Source organism: Sus scrofa, chromosome 8 (assembly GCF_054392235.1).
Source record: "Sus scrofa isolate SSC_HxYL_T2T_F1_AM1 chromosome 8, Sscrofa_HxYL_maternal_Yorkshire_Landrace_v2.0, whole genome shotgun sequence".
Classification (NCBI taxonomy): Eukaryota; Metazoa; Chordata; class Mammalia; order Artiodactyla; family Suidae; genus Sus; species Sus scrofa.
Window position 1 is genome coordinate 30,441,174 of NC_139390.1, and position 24,679 is coordinate 30,465,852.

A 24,679-nucleotide genomic window follows, 5' to 3' on the forward strand; every position below is an offset into this window, starting at 1 on the left:
TCATTAATGTAGGGGTTCCATTTGTGGTTATGTTTTATTTTATTTCATTTTATTATTTGCTTTTTAGGGCCATACCCGCGGCATATGGAGGTTCCCAGGGTAGAGGTTGAATCAGAGCTATAGCTGCCGGCCACAGCCACAGCCACAGCAGTGCAGGATCCGAGCTGCGTCTGTGACCCACACCACAGCCCATGGCAGTGCTGGGTCCTTAACCCACTGAGCGAGGCCAGGGATCGAACCCACAACCTCAGGGTTCCTAGTCAGATTCTTTTCCACTGTGCCACAAGGGGAACTCCTGTGGTTACATTTTACACCAGAGGTCAGCAAGCTTTTCATGTTATGGTCCAAAGGGTGTTTCAGGCTTTAAGGTCAATCACAGCTACTCAGGTCAGCTGTTGTAGTGCAAGACCAGCCGTGAAGAGGGGATGGGTGAGTGGCTGTGTTCCACTCAGGCTTTACTTCCAGAAACAAGCAGCTGACTAGATTTGGCCCGCGGGCTATAATTGGTTGACCTTCGTTTCAAATTTCCAAATCTGTGGAATAGAGTACTAATTTTATGAGACTTATATGAGAACAGGAATAATTTTTTTCTCTGTGTGACGTAAACCAACAAATAAATGAGTAAATAGAATTGGTTGCTGATGAGGTAAGGCGGTTACACAGAGTGGATTTCAGTAGTTACGAGAAATTCAAGAAAAAAACATTTGCACAAAAAAGAAAGCTTAGGTAGTTTTTCATAACCTGGAAGTGACAATTAAAAATTAAGGAATGTTTTTGCAAAATTTATCTAGAGCACAACATTACAATTGTACATAATCTGAAAATTGCCTAAGAGGGGGCAAAATAGAGCTCCCTGACTAAGCTTATATACTCATATGCTAGGTTTCCTGATGCTTGGGAAGTCTGCAAGATTCTGAATGATCATGCCGCCTGGAATGAGTTGGCCCGAGCTTGTCTATACCACATGGAAGTAGAGTTTGCCATCCGCGTGTATCGGACAATCGGAAACGTTGGCATGGTCATGTCCTTGGAACAGATAAAGGTAAACAGCATCGTATGGGAATTATCAGATGAGCATTCAAATGGTATTTAGCCAGATATTTAAAATCTCTGCAGTTCATCTGACGTACCTCCTAGACAGGTTCCCTCATGGACCACTGCCCCTTCCTCCTAAGCCCAGTGCTTAAATAAAAACCAAACCGTGGTATGTCTTCTCATTAAGACTGCTCTTGTTTGCAGGGAATAGAGGACTGTCATCTCTTGGCAGGACATCTTGCCATGTTTACTAGTGATTTCAACCTGGCTCAGGACCTGTACTTGGCATCCAGCTGCCCCGTGGCCGCCCTGGAGGTATGGCAGCAAATGCGGGGAGGGATGTGCGAAGAGGTCTCGCCTTTTCTGGAGTTCAGATCTCTCTGCGCCAAACACCATGTGCCTCCCTCCTTTTCAAATTCAGACTTCCGCTTTAAGAACCCCTGCGCATTCATTCACTGGCGACATTTCTTCCCTCCACGTCCTGTGGAGCCTGAAGAGCCCTGGTTATGGCAACGTTACCAAATAACTTAAAGTCTGAATGTGTCCAAAGGGAACAGATTCCATAACTGACAGAAACACACACAAGTAAGAACAGCCACCATTTACGGGGTGCCCGCATGTGCCAGGCATTTTTCTAAGGGTGGACATATTTTAATTCATTGACCTCTCCCTGCAGTCCTGTGAGATAACACTGTCACTTTCTCTGTTTTCCAAAGGGGAAAACTGAGGTGCATTTGTGTTTTATTTATTGCGTAAAATTCTCTTGTGCATGAAGAGAGGCCTGTGTATCACCACCAGTTTCGTTGGGGTGAGGGATGCAGGAGAAGGACCCGACCGAGGGGAGGACCTTGCACAGGCAGGGAAGAGGAGCACCGAGGCGGGGCGCAGGGGTGGGGTGCGGTAGCAGATCAGAACGTGGACTTCAGCATTGGGCATGTCTGGGTTCAAATCCCAAATCCCAACTCGGTGTAGCCTCGGATGAGTTAGTCCATCTTTCTGTGCTCTGGATCCCATTTAAAGGAGGAGTTCCTGTCGTGGCTCAGCGGAAATGAATCTGACTGGCATCCATAAGGGATACAGGTTCGATCCCTGACCTCCCTCAGTGGGTTAAGGATCCGGCACTGCCGTGAGCTATGGTGTGGGTCGCAGACAGGGCTCGGATCTGGCGTTACTGTGGCTCTGGCGTCCAGCTCGCATTGGACCCCTAGCCTGGGAACCTCCACATGCAGCGGGTGTGGCCTTAAAAGATTAAAAAGTAAATAAATAAATAAAGGAGGGGTAACAGTATCTAACCCACAAGGTTGTTGTGAGGATTTCAGAATGAGATGCGCTCTCTTGAATCAGCTCCTGATGGCCTGTGAAGACCCAGCGATGGTGGCCGTGGTCACTCACCTTGTTCCACCTCGGGCAGCATTTCCACAGCTGCCTAGAGGAAAGCGTGTGTGCTCCTCACCTCACGTTTCTCTTTTTTAAATTGTTCTATAGCAGATTTTCATTTTTAAATTTTAAGGGAACTAAATGCATTTTAAGAAGAAAGTTGAGATGATGTTCCAGTATCATTTGAGGGGGCGCCCTGGAGTTTTCTGAGCCGGCCGGGTGCACACAGGAGGAACACGGCTGCCCTGGGGGAGGGAGACATGAGGGGAATCAGGTCCCCTTAGCCCTTCTGCACTGGCTGTGGACACTCGCCACATGCTGCTGGATTTGTAAGGGACTTGAGGGGACAGCTTCACAGCGGGAGAGGTGATTGGACCCTGTCGTTCCTTGAACCTCACTTTGAAGGCCGACAAGTTAGGTGGGTAAAGAGGTCAGAGGCAAAGCCCGACTGGCAGCCCTGCCACACACACAAACAAGGTGACCTCATGTACAGAACGAGGCTCTTTACCTCAGTGTCTGGATCTCTAAAATGGACACAAGAACAGCTCATTACAAAAGGCCTGGTTGTGAAAAGCCAGTAGGCTCCTGTCTTAGAACAGACTCTGGCAGAAACTAGCACTGGTAAAACGTTAACCAGTGTTCATTCTTCGCAAAGGGTGACTCAATCCGGGAGTGAAGCCCCAAAGACTAATGGTTTACTCTTTAATGGTGAGTTAGTCTGTGGAATTGTGTACCAGACACAGATAAAAGACCTCAGGAGCCAAGGAGAAAGACACAACCCCATTTTATTTATTTTGCCCTTATTTGTCTCACGATATAGGTTCAGGTTTTTTCAGAAAATTCTATCAACTCCTAAAGACTTTCCCACCTTTTTTTAATGCTCTCCCCACTAAGAGGAAATAATAATTTTAATTTAGTTGATGGAATTAATTCAATTTAATTTTTTCCCATGGAGGAAAATTACTGAAGAGAATAAGATTTTGTTTAGGATTGAGTTGGGGAGGGCCATGAACCCCTGGAAGAGTCAAGATGTTTTTCTCCCCAAGACCCAATTTTCACCCCTTCGGGACTCTGTCACCTACATTGGGAATGTATGCCATAGTAAGTTACTGTCTTTGGAAAGATCAAGTTTAATTTTTTAAACAAAAAGTGTCTGTAATCACTTTTATTAAAACCAGCACTATAGAGTGACTGTGCAAAAATAATTTGCTATTTGAAATTAACGTCTTTCTCTTCCTAATAGATGAGAAGGGATTTACAGCACTGGGACAGTGCTCTACAGCTGGCAAAGCGTTTAGCCCCAGACCAGATACCGTTTATATCAAAAGAATATGCTATTCAGCTTGAATTCACGTAAGTCCTTGTCTTTATATGTTTCAGTCCATATCTAATTACTGAATATCTTCAATTCTAAACTGCTGTTCATTATAAGGCCATTGATTTAATAATTGCTTCTTAGGTAGAAAAAGCCATATTAATTGTACATCCAAAAAAAGCTTTTTGTTCTAACTAATGATATCTTATCCATGTATTTATCCACTTTCATTTGCAGCATCAAAATCTAAGATTGGATCTAAGCTGTTTCTATATTTAGAGTCTAAATATTGTTTTGAATCACATTTAGCCAATAGCAGTTACACATAGCATCAGGGTAACTCCGCTTTTCTTAACCTACGGTCATGATCTTGACCTCTTTGAACACTTTGAGGATTTGCAATGTGACTTCAAGGCACAGTGAAAAATACCGGGCTTTGTTTCTCTTTGTTTAATTTTACACTTTTTTTAAATTGAATTTTACTGGAGTCCCTGTTGTGGCGCAGTGGAAAGGAATCCGACTAGTATCCATGAGGATGCGGGTTGATTCCTGGCCTCACTCAGTGGGTTAAGGATCCAGCACTGTCATGAGCTGTGGTGTAGGTTACAGACGTGCCTCAGATCCTTTGTTGTTGTGGCTGTGGTGTAGGCTGGCAGCTGTAGCTCTGATTTGACCTCTAGCCTGGGAACCTCCATACGCCGTGGTTGTGGCCCTAAAAAAAAAAATAAATAAATAAAATGAATTGCATATGGATAAAAATTCATGTTAATGTTGAAAATTAGGCCAGAAGCTTTTCACAGGAAGATATGCAGTGCTTGAGTAATAACCCTTCATGATGCACGATGAATAGGCTTCTCCAGTCTTTCCTTTGGAAATGCTGTAATCTATTCTGAGATTTTTAGAATTTTCTAGTGCTCTTAATTGCTAGACAGTCCTGTCAGTAGTCTTAATTGACAGACTATACATTTTTATTTTAATGCTGCATGGAGGTGTAATTTTAGAAGCATTCACGATCCAATTTTAAGCTCACATTCAGCCAAGCTTAATGCTACTAATGAAATACCAGTTTCTTTTGACTTTAAAGGATACATTCCAATTTCAAAAATAGTAAAATGTGGGAAAATATTATTCTTTGAACAAAGGAAATATGGTTCTAACATTTGATTTTTTTAAAAACATAATTCCACTTTATTTTCATATAGACTTTAGATTCATTGAGAATATTGACACACAGATGATAGTTGTAGAAATTATTCCATCAAAAAGTACTCTTGCATTTCAAACAGGATATCTTATTTAAAATTTTCCATTTTGCAGATAAAAACTTTTTGGAGATTTTATTTCTTCTTCGTCAACAATTTAAATTTGTTACATTTCTGCCCCTTACAAAGTAAATCCATGTGTTAAAAAGGACAAATTGGAGAGTTCCCGTCATGGCTCAGCAGTTAACGAACCCGGCTAGTATCCATGAGAATGTGGGTTCAATCCCTGGCCTTGCTCAGTGGGATAAGGATCTGGTGTTGCCATGAGCTATGATATAGGCCACAGATGTGGGTCAGTTCCAGTGTTGCTGTGGCTGTGGTGTAGGTCAGCAGCTGCAGCTCTGGTTTGACCCCTAGCCTGGGAACCTCCATATGCCGTGGGTATGGCCCTAAAAAGACAAAAGACAAATGAAAAAAATGAAGAAGAACAAATTGGAATCTTCGTGCAGAATAATACACGGGACAAGGCCTCAGTACCCTGGCCCTCCGTCTCTGTCCTGAGAGTGATGGGGTCTTAAAGTGAAGAGAAAAGGTTCACTGCACTGGGAGATACCCCCCATATGCCGTCAGAGCAAAACCCTCAAGTAAGCCCTGGGCCCATCCAGAGAGCTTCCATTGTGTCGTCATTCAGAGGAATCAAAGCTTCTGTAGCAAATTCTCAAAAACTGTCTCATTACAGCCAGAAGGGCTGAGCCACTTGAAAGCCTGTGATGTTTTTGATATTTTTTAAGCCTTTCTGCTCAACACTTGACCATGAAGCCACCCATTCCCAAAACATTCACTGCTATTTCTGTACTGACCCCTGGACCCTAATCTAAATATACACCCAGCCTCCCCAATCCAGAGACTTTCCCTCATGATAATAGTAACTAACTAGGTCTGTCTCGTCATCATCCACTATCCCAGTAGCCAGCAGCTGCTGGTTTTGATGCCAAGGCCCTGGGTCCCTGCTCAGTTCCAGCAGGTGGTTTCTTCATGCAGCCAAGACCTTGATTAGGTCAAAGCAGGGCCAGTCTGTCAGCTGGGGGAAGTATGTAGCTCTCTTGTCTGGCATTAGAATAATGAGCTAGGCCTACATGAGTGTCCCATAATAAAGCAATAAAGTGAGTGAGCTAAAAGACCATCAAAATAGAGTAAGAGTGCCAAGGTCTTAATTTAGCGTCTCATAATTGGGCTTGTCCAAGAAAAACCGCAGCTTCCTGAAGGAGGAACTGTCAGGAGTCATCCATAGCTGTATTGATGTACTTTAGGTCCAAGTATGAGAAATTTGCATTTGGGAGCATTGCTGACTGGGAAGCCCTGGGCTGTCCAAAACCAAGCTCTCAATCAGCAGAACAGCTCCTCCTTCAAAAAATTCCTTGTACACCAACAGATGAGGAAGGAGACTGAGGGAAACGAAAGAGGTCGAATAACTGGTCTAAGCTGATAAGCTGGAGCTCAAATAATGCCATTTTCAAAGCTGATCTTGGGCAAATCACCGATCCATTCCATCCCAAGTAATAAAAATTAATCGAGATAGTAAATATGTCTTCCGGTTTTGCAGATGCATATTAGCATCAGTCATGGGAATAGGGAGTAGCAGTATTTATATCATGTGTATATGATACTTTTTATCAGAGTAAGAACCAGGACCCCCAGAACGGTCATCCTCAGTGTTTTTCTTCATTTCTAGCCAGACTCTGTCAATACATACTGTACTTATTAATATTGTTTGGAAAAAACGTTGGCTTTTATGGTTACGTGATTGGCATTGAGTGCCCCAAGCAAAAGTGGCCCATAATATTTAATGTAGCTCCCCCAAATGCCTAGCATACTACAAAGTTAGTACCTCACAGTCTTAGCGTAATCTAGCTTAGTAATTATTTTTAAAGTACACTGCACTTGAAAGAAAGCGAACATAAATGTTGTGTACCACATCTTTTATGTGCTTAAGCAACTCAGTGACAGATTATCTTTTAAATCTTGTATATGTAAATAGGATACTAAAATGTGTATTAAAATTTACTCTGATTTTCTTTCAGGGGTGATTATGTAAATGCATTGGCTCATTATGAGAAAGGAATAACAGGTGATAATAAGGTAACCTTGAGTAAAGATAAGCTATGCATAACTATCTTTGGCTTTGTTGTTAGTTTCCTTTAAAAATAATCTTATTTGCATTGTATTTATTGAACATATAGCAGGTTGAGCCTCTTTTCAGTTTATTAACAACTTTGCAAGGATATGCTTAAATCATTTTAAAAGGCTTTGAAATCTTAAAAACTGAAGTTGACAGTATTTTTATCAGTCTGAAAAAGATATATTTCCATTGCACCCTAAATATGAACTTTTTATTAAGGTTGTGAATAAAATTTTTATCCCTTCCCACTTAGAGATGAACCATGATTTTCATAAGGCTTTTCCTTTTACTCTTAAAAAGTTTTACTACTCAATATTCTCTAATAATGTATGTGGGAAAAGAAATCTGAAAAAAGAATGGATATATGTATATGTATAACTAAATCACTTTGATGTACTGAAACCTGAAACTAATACAACATTGTAAATCAACTATAATCAAGTATACTACTTTTTTTTTTTTTTTTTGCTATTTGGTTTTCTTTATTTTTTTTATATAATTTTTTTATTTTCCCACTGTACAGCAAGGGGGTCAGGTTATCCTTACATGTATACATTACAATTACATTTTTTCTCCCACCCTTTCTTCTGTTGCAACATGAGTATCTAGACAAAGTTCTCAATGCTACTCAGCAGGATCTCCTTGTAAATCTATTCTAAGTTGTGTCTGATAAGCCCAAGCTCCCGATCCCTCCCACTCCCTCCCCCTCCCATCAGGCAGCCACAAGTCTCTTCTCCAAGTCCATGATTTTCTTTTCTGAGGAGATGTTCATTTGTGCTGGATATTAGATTCCAGTTATAAGTGATATCATATGGTATTTGTCTTTGTCTTTCTGGCTCATTTCACTCAGTATGAGATTCTCTAGTTCCATCCATGTTGCTGCAAATGGCATTATGTCATTCTTTTTTATGGCTGAGTAGTATTCCATTGTGCATATATACCACATCTTCCGAATCCAATCATCTGTCGATGGACATTTGGGTTGTTTCCATGTCCTGGCTATTGTGAATACTGCTGCAATGAACATGCGGGTGCACGTGTCTCTTTTAAGTAGAGTTTTGTCCAGATAGATGCCCAAGAGTGGGATTGTGGGGTCATATGGAAGTTCTATGTATAGATTTCCATTTCATTCCTCATGCTGTGTCTTTTATGATGAACCTGGTGAGCATGTACTTTACTCCCAGTTCCAGCCCACTCTCCCATCCCAGAATTTTAGCTCAAGAGGCTATATTTTGTGATAAAAATGGTTGTTTTTAAATTAGGTGATAGCAAGATTGAAAATCTTTGTATTTTCTATTTTATACCTGGCATTTCATTATAAAAGTAATAACAATTTCAGAGTTCCCATCATGGCTCAGTGGTTAACAAATCTGACTAGGAACCATGAGGTTGTGGGTTCGATCCCTGGCCTCTCTCAGTGGATTAAGGATCCAGCGTTGCCGTGAGCTGTGGTATAGGTTGCAGACGTGGCTTGGATCCCGCGTTGCTGTGGCTGTGGCATAGACTGGTGGCTAGAGCTCCTATTCGACTCCTAGCCTGGGAACCTCCATATGCCACACCTGCGGCCCTAGAAAAAGACAAAAAATAAATAAATAAATAATAACAATTTCATTATAGTGAATTTGAAAAATCACCAAAGTATATTAACCGGCAAAGTGGGAGTCTGACGTTCTCTCCTCCATCCATCCTTATCGGTAACCACTGTTCACTATCCCTCCAACCCTCACCTGTGACATGTGGAAGCTCCTGGGCAAGGGTTCGATCCTGAGCCACAGCAGTAACCTGTGCCACAGTAGTTCAATGCCTGGTCCTTAACCACTAGTGAACCAGGAAACTCCCAACACTCTTCATGATTTTATATAATTCCATCCAGAATCTCTTCAAATCATACAGATATGTATATAATAGGGATTTTTACTAAACATGAAATCATTCATTTCCATTCATTCAGTAAAGATCAACTGAGAATCTTACAACAGTTTCCCTAAGGTCTTTCCAAATCAGTACATCTGAATGTTTTAATTTTTTAAGAACTTCTAAAGTTTCATTGTTTGTATGTTTTTTCCTCTACCCACTTATCGAATTATAATTATTTGCGGGTTTATTTCTATTAAAAAAACACTGTAGTGAAGTGAATATTTTGCCTAGTATATGTATCTACCTAAGACAGTATTTCTGAAGGATGTATTCTTTTTTTTTTTTTTTTTTTTGTCTTTTCTAGGGCCACACTCACAGCATATGGAGGTTCCCAGGCTAGGGGTTGAATCGGAGCTGTAGCCACCAGCCTATGCCAGAGCCACAGCAATACAGGATCCAAGCCGCGTCTGCAACCTACACCACAGCTCACGGCAACGCTGGATCCTTAATCTGCTGAGTGAGGCCAGGGATCAAACCCACAACCTCATGGTTCCTAGTCGGATTTGTTAACCACTGAGCCACGACAGGAACTCCAGAAGGACATATTCTTAGAGGTGGAATTTCTAGGTCATAAAAAGTGTGCTTTTAATTTTTCATATTGCTGGCTTGCTTTCCAAAAGAACTTGTAGTAATTGAACCAGTTGTCAGTCGTGTATGAAAGTGTCCATTTCCTCCACATTCGCAACACTACCAATCTTTACCAATTTTATCAGCAAAAAAAAAGCGTATTTCATTTTATTTTGCATATGCTTGATTTTTATTGAAGTCAAGCATGTTTTATTTATTCTTTGGCCAATTGTATGTTTTTTAGTGAATTGCCTGGTTATATCCTTTGCTTATATATCTCTTGGGGTTTTAACGTTTTCTTCATGTGGCTGCATCAATTTTAGTTTGTCTTAGAGTTCCCATCATGGCTCAGTGGTTAACGAATCCGACTAGGAACCATGAAGTTGTAGGTTCGATCCCTGGCCTTGCTCAGTGGATTAAGGATCCGGCATTGCCGTAAGCTGTGGCGTAGGTCGAAGACGCAGCTCGGATCCCATGTTGCTGTGGCTGTGGTGTAGGCCAGCAGCTACAACTCCGATTAGACCCCTACCCTGGAAACCTCCATATGCCGTGGGAGCGGCCCAAGAAAAAGGCAAAAAGACCAAAAAAAAAATTTTTAGTTTGTCTTTAATTGCATTATTGAATATAGTCATCACTAGCCATATGTGGCCATTTAAGTTATTTAAAATCAAATATAAAATTCAGTTCCTCTGTCACAAAATAAATAAATGAATAAAGGTGTTATGTTTCATCATGCAAGTAATCTTCAATTTGCTTTTTCTCTTAATTTTATTCATAGCATTTATGCTATGTACCCAGTGTGTTTTCTCTCACATAAAAGTTTATACCAAGAAGCCATACAAAGATAACGCAAGGTATTATGACAATGGGGAAGTAAAAATTTGGTCTTGAGCACAAAAGATCTAGACTTCTAAAGAAAAAGAATATAACTTTGCAACAGATGATTTTTCTTTTCTTTTCGTTTTTTTCTTTTTAGGGCTGTACCCGAAGCATATGACGTTCCCAGGCTAGGGGTCAAATCGGAGCTACAGCTGCCGGCCTACTGTAGCCACAGCAATGCAGGATCAGAGCCACTCCTGCAACCTGTACCATTATTCATGGCAACGCCAGATCCCCAGCCCCCCAAGCGAGGCCAGGGATCAAACCCGCATCCTCGTGGATACCAGTCGGATTTGTTTCTGCTGCACCTCAACAGGAACTCCACAACAGATGATATTTTTTAAGAAGACTCAGTGTTATTTCAAAATCTTGAGTTTTTTTTTTTTTGGAAAAGATTAGTGAAAGTAAACCATAAGCTTTGGGCTTATCTTAGATTTAATCGTTTGGCTGAAATACATCATTTTAAGTTAGGGTCTGATTTGTTAGTTACTCGCCTTCTAATTACAGGAGCATGATGAGGTGTGTCTGGCCGGCATCGCCCAGATGTCCATAAGAATGGGAGACATCCGCCGAGGGGTTAGCCAGGCGCTCAAACATCCCAGCAGGGTCCTTAAAAGAGACTGTGGTGCCATCCTGGAGAATATGAAGGTCGGTTCTTTTGTGCATAAGTCTCATGGGGTCTCATACATATTAAATTTTGCATTTTGATAATCTTGTATTATTTTAGCAATTTTCAGAAGCAGCTCAGCTGTATGAAAAAGGTCTCTACTATGACAAAGCAGCATCTGTTTACATCCGCTGTAAGAATTGGTAAGACTGCTAAAATTTGTTCTGCGCAGGTGCGGAAATGCATGTGTGTCAGTGATCACCCCACTGGTTTCCTCGCTGCTCCTCACACCTCTCCACCTCTTGCCTCTATCCAGACCCTTCCTCCATCTCCTCTTCTTCTTAGATGAGTTCCTGTTAACAGTTCTTTTTCCAAAGAGCAGTGCATTCCCCTGGTTTGATATGGGGAAATCCCTGATCAGATAAATTACTAGAACAAAAAGGCCCTATTGCCTCCAAGGGTTAATGAACTGACCTTCATTTTCCCACAGAGAGGGGGCTGGTAGGGCCGGGGAGGGGGGGCGCCGGGGAAAAAGCAATTAAATGTTTTACCTATAAGGGCCAAGATTTTTTAGAGATCATGATAACTGTCTTTTGACTCCTAACAACTAACAACTGACAGTAGGAAGCTACTTTTGAAGCAAACGTAATGCTGAAATTAGTCTCTTAAACCTGCCTTTCTAGGGCAAAAGTTGGTGAGCTTCTGCCTCACGTGTCTTCTCCAAAGATTCACTTGCAATTTGCCAAAGCTAAGGAAGCAGATGGAAGGTTCGTACATTTTCTCAATTTTATACAAGCTTAAAAGAGTAGTATTTTATAAATGGACTATTTTATTTGCAACCCTCTGGGAAAGACAAAGCAGGGAAAGAAAACCTCTCTGCCCCCTACCAAGCCTGAAGTACCAGACTATTAAATTTTTCCCATACTTGATGTACCTCAGTTGATCCTCTAGGTATTCAGAGATGGGCTCACTATGTCATTTTTTATTTGAGGATTAAATATTGGAAGTTGAAATTTTGATACAATATGGCATGAAAATGAAGTTAGGCAATAGTCATTTTATTAAGGAGGGTAACTTACAGACACAGAGGAAAAGAAAAGTGAAGAAATAGGAATTCTACACCTATGGCTGCACTATTTAAGCTGTGAAACAGTATTAAAATATAGTTATGAACAGTCAATATCCTAAACATGCCAAGATTTCCTGCAATTAACGTAAGAAATTCAAAGGCACTGGGAGGAAACGGGCTAAAGACAAAGAGTCCCAGAGAAGGAAATACAGTTATGAAATTACATTTCATGTAAACATGAAAAAGTTCTGTCTCACTAAGAGTAATTAAATTAAAGCAACAGCATGTCATTTTCACCTGTCACTTTGGGAGAAGATTTATTTTACACTAATAACCATTCTGTCAGAACATACTGGCTGGACATGACTAATGGGACCATAAATTTCTAAAGCCTTTTGAGAGTTACTGAGCAATATGTATTCAGAGATTTTTAAAGGTTATTTGCTTCCATTTTTAGAAGAGTAACCTTAAGAAATAGAGATCCAGAGAGTTCTCATTGTGGCTCAGCAGTAGCAAACCCAACCAGTATCCATGCGGACATGGGTTGGGGTCAATCCCTGGCCTTGCTCAGTGGGTTAAGGATCCAGCGTTGCCATGAGCTGTGGTGTAGGTCACAGATGCGGCTTGGATCTGGCGTGGCTATAGCTGTGGCATAGGCTGGCAGCTGCAGCTCTGATTCGACCCCTACCCTGGGAACCTCCATATGCCTTGGGTGCAGCCCTAAAAAAAACAAAAAAGAAAAAAGAAGTAGAGACATGCACTAAATGTCCTGTAAAGATGGAAAGAGCTGGAGAGCTTATGAGAACTAAACGGAAGCCTTGAGCTCCATCTAGAGGTCCATACACAAAGATTTTATATGTCACTGTTAAGCTCTAATTGTGAAAAGTTTTATATTTTCTGTTTCCTAAAATAAGCCTACGTTACTGTTACCGTATTTCCACTCAAAAATGGAAAAAAATGGAATAGCTATGGCTCAGATAATAAAACACAATTCAATATTGGTATGTTACTGTTAGTTTATCAAACATCTGAAACAACGTATTTTTGTGACATGGTTCCTGGTATGCTTTCTGATAGGAAACAAGTTCAAGAAAAAGCAGCAACCACCATCAATAAAAGAGAAAAGTGTCCCAAACATTTATTGACATTTGATCCGGCAAGTGTGGCAGTGTTAAGAAAGTTAGTCTGACTTAAGTGTCTTTTATAGATACAAAGAAGCCGTTGTGGCTTATGAGAATGCAAAGCAGTGGAACAGTGTAATTCGCATCTACCTGGATCACCTCAACAATCCCGAAAAGGCTGTCAGGATTGTCAGAGAGACCCAGTCCCTGGATGGAGCCAAAATGGTAGCCAGGTAACACAGTGCATTCATATTTTTGGATTTCCAAAGATAGCCTTAAAAGAAAGCCACCACTTCCCTTTAGTATCAAATAAATCAATTCAAAGGAAATATTTATTCTTTTCTATTTAAAAAAAATTGTAAGTGTTTACATTCAAAATCTGCTTGTTTTGGTCAGTGTCTAAGAGAACATTTTCCAAATACGGGCATATAGTATAGAGCTGCAGTTGACTGAATACATTTTTTTCTTTAAATGATTTCTTATGGTCGAAAAAGATTTTCTTTTGTAAATGACAAGCTTCTCTTAACTGAGTCAAGCTAATTAAAGTACTTTATTTCAGGTTTTTTCTCCAGCTAGGTGACTATGGGTCTGCCATCCAGTTTCTTGTCATGTCCAAATGTAATAATGAAGCTTTCACACTGGCTCAGCAACACAACAAAATGGAAATCTATGTGGATGTTATTGGTAAATATCATTGTTTTCCCTAATTTCTCTTAAAGATTTTATCATAGAAACACCTTGACCCTTAGGATCTAATGATCAGATTATACAGTATATCCACACCCATGTGCACAGAGTGTTTATATACAGACCCACGTGTAGCTCTATGTTACTTGTTCAGTTTCAAGATCCCTCCTATCACCTTAAAAGGTGAGATGGAATTCTAAGACCATTTTCAAAAATTAAGGTGTTTGGAGTGACTTCCACAAGAGGCCAGATTTCCCAAATCCTGCTACTGATCGACCAGGGGTAAAGCAGGATTCTAAAATGAAAGTAATAGGAAAGGCAGACAGATTTTTGAAAAAGTAAATGTTTTCATAAATTTTTAAAATTGAATTATAAATTAAAAATATAGGATTTATTCGATGAAGAGGGATATACACAAGACGTCATTTTTATTGTTTTAATTTTGTAAATGGTTTTTCTTTTTTCCATTATAGTTGGTTTACAGTGTTCTTTCAATTTCTACTGTACAGCAAAGTGACCCAGTCACACATACATATATACATTCTTTTTCTCACATTATCCTCCATCGTGTTCCATCACTAGTGACTAGACACCGTTCCCACTGCTACACAGCAGGATCTCATTGCTTATCCTCTCCAAATGCAATAGTTTGCATCTGTTAACCCCACAAGATGTCATTTTTAAAGTTTTTTTTTTTTTTTTTTTTGGCCATGCCCATGGTATGCAGAACTTCCCAGGCTAGGGAATGAACCTGTGCCACAGCAGTGACAATGCCAGATCCTTAACCTACTGGGCCACCAGGGAACTCCCATTTTTATTTTTTAAAGATTTTGAAAGTCCAAAAGAAAATTGTATATTCTGATAATATCTCCTTATAGGTTTTCTTCCCATGTTTGTAATTATCCTTAGAAACTACTGGAGTTCTCTTAAAGTGGTTTAAGGATCCAGCATTGTCACTGCAGTAGGTTGGGTCACTGCTGTGGCATGGCTTTAGTCTCTGGCCTGGGAACTTCCACATGCTGCCAGCAAAGCCAAAAAGAAAAGAAACTACTGAAATAATTTTCACTTTATGGACTATATATAACATTATTCGTGGTGTGACTTTTCTTTTTTTACTGTGGTACAATAACATAAATGTACCCTTTTCGCCTCTTTTAAAGTGTGTAATTTGGTTGCATTAAGTACATTCACGTTGTTGTGCAACCATCACATCTGTCTCTAGAACTTTTTCATCATCCTAAACTAAAACTTGGTACCCAGGACACAGTAACGCCCATTCCCCTCACCCCGCAGCCCTGGTAACCAGTGTTCTACTTTGTCTCTATGAAATTGACTATTCATGGTACATCATATAAGTGGAATTATAATATTTGTCCTTTTTTTAATTTACAAAATGTAAGAATTGATGGTAGGATTCATGGGAACTTTTTTCAGTCTTCAAGGGAAGTAATAGGTAAAAAGCCTCTTCTAACATCTTAGGAAGTCATTCCGATAAATAGAGACAATAGAGAGCTGGAGAAAGAACAGAAGGAGAAGAGCAACACTGCAGTTATTAATGTTTAACTTGACAGATGACCTTTCTGTCCTAACATTGTAGATCATTATCATGCTAAAGCATTTCTGTTTGTCTAATTTCACAAGGATGTGGCTTATCCTATAAAACACACGCACGCACACGCACACACACACGCACATGCACGCACACACGCACTCCAAAACATAACACATACTTTTCTTCACCTTTCTTTTACCACCTTCTCTTATCAGCTCCTTATCTGCCTTGAGCTGGAGGCACAGGGCTGTTCTTACCAACTTTGTGTCTTCCTGGGCCTCCAGCTCCCATGGTAAATGTAAACGATGCATTGGAACTCCAGCAGCTTTGGGGTCTCAGTAGCTGCTTCATATGTTTAGGCCTCAAACCAAAAGAAAAACCATAAGAAAGGGAAAACAGTGATTATCTTTAAATGGTATCTCTTGTCCACTCGAATATCATCTTCCTTGTCTGACAAACACGTACAAACAATTGTTTAAGCCAGGCATTGCTGAGAAAGGGAGATGGATTACATTTGCACGATGGTTAAACTTTGCTCCTGGTTGTTCTGAAACTAGGAAAATCCTGGCTTGTTCCTGTTGTTAAGGAAATGAGATTGAGGAGTTCCCTTTGTGGCTCAGTGGGTAACGAACCCGACTAGAATCTATGAGGACTCAGGTTCTATTTCTGGCCTTGCTCAGTGGGTTAAGGATCCGGTATTGCCGCGAGCTGTGGTGTAGGTTGCAGACATGGCTTGGATCCCACGTTGCTGTGGCTGTGGTGTAGGCCGGCATCTGTAGCTCTGATTCAACCCCTAGCCTGGGAACCTCCATATGTCTCGAGTGTGGCTCTAAAAAAACAACCAAAAAAAAAGGGAAATGAGATTTAGACTCTTAAAGAATGATAAAAGTTGGAGTTCCCATTGTGGCTCAGTGGGTTAAGAACCTGATGCTCGCTCTCTGAAGATGTGGGTTTGATCCCTGGCCTCGCTGATTGGGTGTAGGATCCAGCATTGCTGCAAGATGCCGGGTAGGTACAGATGTGGCTCAGCTCCAGTGTGGCTGTGGCTGGCGTAGGCTGGCAACTGCAGCTCCACATGGACCCCAGCCTTGGAACTTGCATATGCTGCAAGTAAAAAGAAAAAAAAGATAAATGTCGCTAAGGGTAATGTCAAACTATGAACTAGATTCTTACAAAGCCTCCTAATTTCCTCTCCTGATTGTGTGAAAAGAAGATGAAACAGAGTTGATTCGTGGGGTTGTTGTTATGGCGAACGTGTTTTGTGGTGAAAACTGACACTGATGATGGTATCTGACACATGGCCTGCAGAAGTTCCCTTGGTCAGGGACTGAACCCGCACCACAGCTGAGATCCATGCCACAGCAGTGACACCACCAGATCATTAAGTCACTGAGCCGCCAGGGAAATCCTAGGTCTTATTTTTAGGTTAGCAATAAAAGGTAAACAAGTTTTTCTCAGAATATTTTACTCAGCGAATCTCTGTTGTAGGTTCTGGAGACACTACTAATGAGGATTATCAAAGCATTGCCTTATATTTTGAAGGAGAAAAAAGACATTTTCAGGCTGGAAAATTCTTCTTGCTATGTGGCCAGTATGCACGAGTGAGTATTCGCCAAGAAAACATACTTTGGACTCCACAGGGGTTATGAGAGGAAATTCCTTAGACTAGATTAAGCTCCCAGACACCTGGATTTGAAATCTCAGACTCTCCCTTACAAGCCTTCTCCTCTCTCCCACCCCCACCCGACCCCCTGTCACATTCTGGGTCACCGCTCTCACAGCTCGCTCTCTCTGTTCTAACCACCATCAACTTAATCCAGAGCTGGGTCATCTCACTTTAGATTATTGCAGTGGTTTCCTATTTTATTTTAGCTTCTCTCTCAGTAATGCATCCTTCATTTTGTTCTCCTGTTCCCCTGAAGCGCCCTGAAAGCGGGGGTGACGGTGGTCAAACATGGGAGCCCGTGGGGTAGGGCTGTGCGTTCGCTGTGCGACAGGCTCGGGAATGCATGACATCGGCTGCCTCTCAGGAATTGGGGCCCCCTCCTCTCAGGTCAGAGGATTTTTCACCAGGAACCGAAGTCTGGGTCAGTCTTAAAACATAGGCCCAGATGTTTGGAGAACATCTCACTGACCAGAGAAGTAGGTCTGTGTGCGAATTTGGCCTCAGGCCACCAGTTTGCTTTTCTGGCCTCCTAGGCACTGAGTGTAAACGCCTCAGCTGGTCCTTGGGAGAGTTTCCGCAACTGACCAACCAGCCTGAACTTGCCAGGCTGGCATCTCACTTTTTCCACTGAAGAGTCCGGCCCTCCCGCCAGCCTTTCCCCTCCGGGTTCTTCTGTGCCCGCCGCCCCCCGACCCCACCACAGACCTGTTCATCTTCGAGTCCTTTTTCTTCTGTGATTCCTCCCAGATCATCCTCATGTTTAATCATCTTTTCTTCCCCAGAGCGCCCATAAAACCACCTGGATAGACAACAGGGTCTGACTGTACAGCACAGGGAGCTATATCCAATCTCCTGGGATAGGCCAGGATGGAAATAATGTAATATATATATATATATATATATATAAAATATGACTGAGTCACTTCTCTGTACAGCAGAAATCAGCACAACATTGTGAATCAACTATACTTAAAAACCTGGCAATACTTCCCATTTATTTGTTTCTCTCCTTTTTTCTTTTTTCTTTTTTTTTTCCTTGCTTTTTAGGGCCATGCCTGTGGCATATGGAAGTTCCCAGGCTAGAGGTTGAATCAGAGCTGCAGCTGCCAGCCTACAACACAGCCACAGCAGTGCCAGATTCAAGCCGCATCTGGGACCTGCCTTGCAGCTTGTGGCAATGCTGAATCCTTAACCTACTGAGCGAGGCCAGGGATCGAACCCACATCCTCATGGATACTAGTTGGGTTCATAACCTGCTGAACCACAATGGGAACTCCCCCATTTGTCTCTTAAGCTTTTATAACTTTTTTTTTTTTTGTCTTTTCTAGGGTTGCACTCACGGCATATGGAGGTTCCCTGGCCAGGGGTCCAATTGGAGCTGTAGCCAACAGCCTACACCACAGCCACAGCAACGCCAGATCCTTAACCCACTGAGCGAGGCCAGGGATCGAACCTGCAACCTCATGGTTCCTAGTCGGATTCGTTAACCACTGAGTCACGATGGGAACTCCAGCTTTTATAGCTTTAAGCATCTTCATAGGTGTGGTGATATGGTGTTCGGGATTAGACAGCTATGGCTTAAAATAATTGGTTCCTTGTATTATTGTCACATCACCTAGATCTCACCAATTAGACTAAACCTGCTACAAAAAAACAGTTCACGTACTGTCCTTCCTGGTATTTTCCACAGCATCTAGCACAGACGAATATACAGAGTAGCAGGTTGTCAGTAAATATTTGTTGCATGAATAAATGAATGAAAATAATTAAATCTTTTTACTGAAAGAGGGCACATTTTTCATTCTGATTTCATTTGATATCAGAACTAGATTATTCACAGTGTCAACTGGATACTTCTACTTTTTAAACTACACACAGCTTTTTTTTTTTTTTTTTTTTTTTTTTTTTTTTTTTTTTGTCATGCCATGGGAACTTCCAGGCCAGGGATCAAACCCAAGCCACTGCAGCAACCCACGGCACAGCAGTGACAACACCAAGTTCTTAACCTCTAGGCCACTAGGGAACTCATACACTCAACCTTTTAAGTATATATTTTTTTAAGTCCCAGCACTGTGTAAACTCATGGTTAAAATGAATATATTTTCAGGAGTTCCCGTCGTGGCGCAGTGGTTAACGAATCCGACTAGGAACCATGAGGTTGCGGGTTCGGTCCCTGGCCTCGCTCAGTGGGTTAACGATCCGGCGTTGCCGTGAGCTGTGGTGTAGGTTGCAGACGCGGCTCGGATCCCGCGTTGCTGTGGCTCTGGCATAGGCCGGTGGCTACAGCTCCGATTCAACCCCTAGCCTGGGAACCTCCATATGCCGCGGGAGCGGCCCAAGAAATAGCAACAACAACAACAAAAGACAAAAAGACAAAAAAAAAAAAAATGAATATATTTTCACAAGCCAGTTACTTTGTGTGTGTCAAAGCTTTTTTTCCCAATATGAAAGCAGTCTGTAAATCAATTGCTATACAATTCTCATTTCAGGCACTTAAACACTTCTTGAAATGTCCAAACTCAGAAGATAATGCTGCATTAGAAATGGCAATTGAAACTGTAAGTAAACTCTGTAATGAAACATTTAAGAAAGCTAATTTTTAAAAACTTTTTGAAGAAATTTCCAAACATTTACAAAAGTAAACCAAGCAGTGTAACAAACTCCCAGGTACCTGTTACCTCATTTCAACAGCTGTCAATACATGGCCAATCTTCTTTTATTCAACTCCCCACCCTCTCTCCCTATATTATTTTAAAGAAAATTACAGACATCATGTCATTTCACTTGTGGATATAAAACCTGTCTCTAAAAGATAAGAACTTTTGGATTTTCTTTTAGGTGTAATTTGCATACAGTAAAATTCATGAATCCTAAGTATACAACTCAGTTTGTCTTTTCATAGGTGTACACCTGTGTAACTCCCACCCAGACCAGGCTCCCCAGAAAGCCCATTCATGTTGCCTTCCAATCAGTGCCCCTCACCAAGGGTAGCCACAATTCTGACTTCTATCCTTTTTAGAGTGGTTTTACTTTTTATGAATTCCATATATGAAATCGTACATATGTTCTCTTTTGTGTACAGTTTCTTTCAGCCAGAGTTAAGTCTGCAGAGGCATCTGTGTTATCAAGTGTAGAAATAGGTCATTCTTTTTCATGGCTGTGTAGTATTCCACCCTTTGACTGTCACAATTTCTTCACCATCATTTTCTGTCTGGATATTTGGGTTGTCTCAGTCTGGGCTTATTATGAATAAAGTTGCAATAAAGCTATTCATCTCTTTTGATGGACATAAAACAGTTTTGTTGGGTGTATTTGGGAGTAAAATTGTTATGTCATAGGGTACATATTTTCAGCAAGAGTAGATGTTGCTAAACATTTTTTTCAAAGTAATTGTGCCAGTTTCACTCTACCAACCTTGTAAAAGAGTGTAGTTGGTCCCCAACCTCACCAATGCTTATTCGTCTATTTCATTGTAACTACTTTGATAGGTGTGTAGTGGTATCTCATTTTTTTTCCTAAAAATAATGATATGGAACACTTTTTCATATGTTTTTTGAATATCCACTTTTATGAAGTTATGTTCAGATCTTTTTCCTAATTTTTAATTGTATCATCTCATTCTTACTGATTTGTATGACTGTGTTATTACATATTCTGGATTCAAATCTTTTCGTCAGATAGATGCATTGTTGTAACACGTATCAGTACTTCATTCCTCTATGGCCCAATAATATTTCATCGAATGCTACACACATTGTGTTCATCTGTTCATCAGCCGATACATGTTTGGGTTGTTTCTCCTTTGGGGCTATTATGAATAATGCTGCTGTGAACCTTTGTGGACAAGCTTTCGTGGGGACATGTGTTCTTATTTCTCCTGGGTATATACCTAGGAGTGGAATTGCTGGGCCATATGTTAAGTCTGTGAATAACATTTCGAGGAACTGCCCAAACATTTCCCAAAGCAGCTGCACCATTTTACATTCCCAGCAATGATGTATTGTGGCTCCAGATTCTCCAACAATACGTTCTTGATATTGTCACCTGAAGTCATCTGATATTGTCCCTCTGAACCAGTTCACATTTCCCCACCTGTTGCCTAAATGCTTTTTCACGCTTGGTGAATTCACATCATATCCAAATAACGTCCTTCAGTGCACGTAGTTTATATAAAAGTGCCTTAAGTCCCTTTTATCAAGATATTGTTCTTTCCCCATCTCCCTCTCTCCCTCCCTCCAGCTCCTCTTCTCTTTTCTTTTTCTTCCTCCTCTTTCTTCCTTCTTTCTTCTCCCTTCTCCTTTTTTTCCCCTCTCACTTTACCCTCTTATCATCTATTGTTAAGAAAATGGGTTATTTGTCTTGAGAGATTCCTGACATCTTTTAGATTTAGCTGATTGCATTCTCATTTCTCTACCTCCTCCGTATCCAGCTAACTAGTAATTAAATATGATGTTCAATTAGATGTGGATTTGATAATGTTGGAAACACAACCTCATAGATAATGCCATGGACCTCTTATTTCATCACGTCAGTCAGCCCGCATCTTAGTTCAGGTGGCCTTAACACAGTACCACAGACTGGGTGGCTTAAACAACAGAAATTTGTTTCTCACAATTCTGGAGGCTGAGTCTAAGATCAAGGAGCCAGCTGATTTGATTCCTGCGGAGGCGGGGCATAAGCATTCAGTCCATAACAGCCCATAATTTTTATCGTTTCACTTTTTATGGTGTCAAGATTGACTATTGGGGGAGTTCCCACGGTAGCACAGCAGGTTAAGGATCTGGTGGTATCTCTGCTGTGGTGCAGGTTCTGTCCCCAGCCCAGCGCAGTGGGTTAAGGATCTGGTATTGCTGCAGTTGGGGCATAGGTCTGAGCTGTGGCTCAGATTCGGTCCATGGCCTGGGAATTTCCATATGTCCCACCCCTCTCCAAAAAAAATGAGTAATGGGTGTGGGCATGGAGGTATGTTCAGCTTGATGCGGTCATTATAAGGATTCCCATCAGTCTTTCACCTAGTGATTTTAGCAGCCAATTAATTTTTAATACCTAGAGCCATTATTTCATTGGGGGTTGCAAAAAGATATTCTCATTCTTTCATTCCTTTTGAATTCCATATCAGCTATTTGGTTACCCTGAAAAGGAAAAGTAAGGTAAATACGTGATTATTTTTTTGTTTTTATTTACTAGATTTCAGAACAATAAGTTGGTTCCCTGACATCCTCCAAAAGTAACTAATGAGGTGATTTTGTTCATTATGAACTCATGGATTTTTAGTGTAGTTCATGTATTTCAGTGTATTGCAGTTGATACTATTTTTGAGGCCTAAATTGTCCCTTTACTTTTGACTTTTTTTTTTTTTTTAACATAGTCCTATTAGTCCTTGACAGTTTCCTTGCAGGTACAAGATATTACAAATCCCATTTGTTCTTTTTTTCTTGGTCTTTTGAGGACCACATCAGTGGCATATGGAGGTTCCCAGGCAAGGGGTCTAATGGGAGCTGTAGCCACTGGCCTACGCCAGAGCCACAGCAACGCAGAATCCGAGCCTCGTCTGCAACCTATACCACAGCTCACGGCAACGCCAGATCCTTAACCCACTGTGCGAGGCCAGGGATCGAACCCTCAACCTCATGGTTCCTAGTCATATTTGTTTCCACTGCGCCACAACGGGAACTCCCCATTCATTCTTTATCTTTTTTTTTCTTTTGGCCGCACCCAGTATGTAGAATTTCCCAGGCCAGGGATTGAACCCACACCATGGTTGGGACCCAAGCTGCAGCAGTGGCAGTGCTGGATCCTTAATCCGCTGAGCCACCAAGGAGCTCCCAGATTGTATTTCTTGTCCGAGCTCTGGAACCAGCCATTTCTCTAAGGAGTTCTGATTCCTTTTAGTGAGAAATGTTATTTAGAGATTATAATTTGTGTTCTAGGAATAGTCACTGCTCCTGAGCTGATCAGTGTTTCTAAGCTTTTTCAGGAAGAATGTTGACATTTTTATTGTGATACCAAAATTAGTATTAATTTTTCTAAAAGCATCTGAATTTGGAGCTGCAGGGGGACTATTAAAGAGTGGAAATGATTCTCTGGCCATTCAAAACAGGCTATTCTTAAAAAAAAATGGTTTCTTCGCTTTTCTCTGCACATCCACAGCAAATTCTAAGACCTACACCTCCAGGAAGCCAGAATCAAGACTCCCAGCAGCTCCCAGGAGTATACCTCCCACCTTCCTATCAACAAGAGATGGGGACTCTGGCCCCAAACTCAGAAATCCAGAAGGGCTCCAACTTGATTAGTTCAAGTGTTCATTTCAGGCTCGGTCAGCTGATAATTCCAGGGATGGACTGTCATGCCTGGGCCAGTTGGGTCCAACCCCCACCTAAACGTTCCTACCTCTGTGGCCATGGAAGTGAGGGTCCTCTAAATACGGCAGTCCCACTAGAAGCCCATGGTTGACACGGAGGCAGGAGCACTTCTCAGAATAGTTGAAAGAAGCAACATCAGACACAACTCTAGATGTCCCTTACAGCTATCAGATTTCTCTCCCTTTATTGGTATTCTTCAATCCTATATTGAATATTTTACTAAATTTTATTAAGGTCGGGGACATGTCTTTAAAATCAACATATTCATATTCCACATGCAATTACTGGGATTACTCGGTAATCCCATTCCAACAGATCTCTTCTGAACTTCACTACTGGGTAATTTTTTTTCTCAAGTCCAGTTTGGACACACTTTATTCCCTAGCTCCGGTGGCCTGGCGATTTGTTCCCAGGCTGTCCTTGACAGATCACGGCATCTTAGATCTCTCTGGAGGTGATCCAGTCTAACTTCCATTTCACCGACGAGGAATCCGAGGTCCCGGAAGACTGTAGGACCAACCTAAGATGCCCAAGTGGAGAGGACTCGAGCTAGGGCTGAAACCTAAGTCTTCCTTCCAACCCCACTGCCCGTCACACTCTGCTGGGCCTGTGCTCTGCGCTGCAGCCACACTGGCCACTTTGACCTGGGGACTTGAGGTGCCCCTCCCCTTGTTCCTTCGCTCCTGTCACCCACACCTGGCACACCCTCCCTCCTGCACTCCCTGCCCTTCAAACGCCTGCTCTTCACGCAGGACCCACTTCACACTCCACTTCCTATACAGCTTTTCCCGAACTGACCTCCGGATGAAATTTCGCCCTCCCCAGAACCCGGTTAAAGTGGGTGGAACCTCCCTCACTGCTGCAGTTGAGCCCCTTCGGGGGACTAGCTCCTCAGGGTCCAAAGCCCATCTCTTTACAGAGTGTTGGGCACAAGGTGGAAATAGTTACTGAAATGAACCCACGTTGGCCCCAGCTCAATGGAAGCACCATGCGGGTGATATTAGTCTCCTTCCCAACCCTCCAGTCCTTCATCTCCTTTCCACCTTGAGACCCCCTCCCCTGAAAGAAAATCCCCTGTATTCAGCACTTGCATCTTTTCACAGCCTCTGCATTTGTACCTGCTGATTCTCAACCAGAAGACGTA

The 24,679-nt window shown here is 41.6% G+C and overlaps 1 protein-coding gene across 18 annotated transcripts in view; it reads left to right on the plus strand.

Moving 5' to 3' along the window:
* WDR19 (WD repeat domain 19) overlaps positions 1–24,679 on the plus strand; it is a 92,350-nt gene that overhangs the window by 44,142 nt on the left and 23,529 nt on the right. For 17 of the 18 annotated variants that reach the window (XR_014812318.1, XR_014812321.1, XR_014812320.1 and 14 more), the window contains exons 18-28: positions 883–1,042; positions 1,240–1,350; positions 3,656–3,765; positions 7,011–7,068; positions 10,979–11,119; positions 11,199–11,281; positions 11,762–11,845; positions 13,355–13,501; positions 13,828–13,952; positions 16,996–17,108; positions 19,663–19,731. Coding sequence is in view for 3 of the 18 variants with exons in the window: in XM_021101109.2 (XP_020956768.2) it covers positions 883–1,042; positions 1,240–1,350; positions 3,656–3,765; positions 7,011–7,068; positions 10,979–11,119; positions 11,199–11,281; positions 11,762–11,845; positions 13,355–13,501; positions 13,828–13,952; positions 16,996–17,108; positions 19,663–19,731 (1,201 nt within the window). In the remaining 15 variants the exon portion in view is untranslated. Of the gene's footprint in view, positions 1–882; positions 1,043–1,239; positions 1,351–3,655; positions 4,407–5,346; positions 5,574–7,010; positions 7,069–10,978; positions 11,120–11,198; positions 11,282–11,761; positions 11,846–13,354; positions 13,502–13,827; positions 13,953–16,995; positions 17,109–19,662; positions 19,732–24,679 lie in introns of those variants that run through there. The other variant, XR_014812328.1, reaches the window with a different exon arrangement.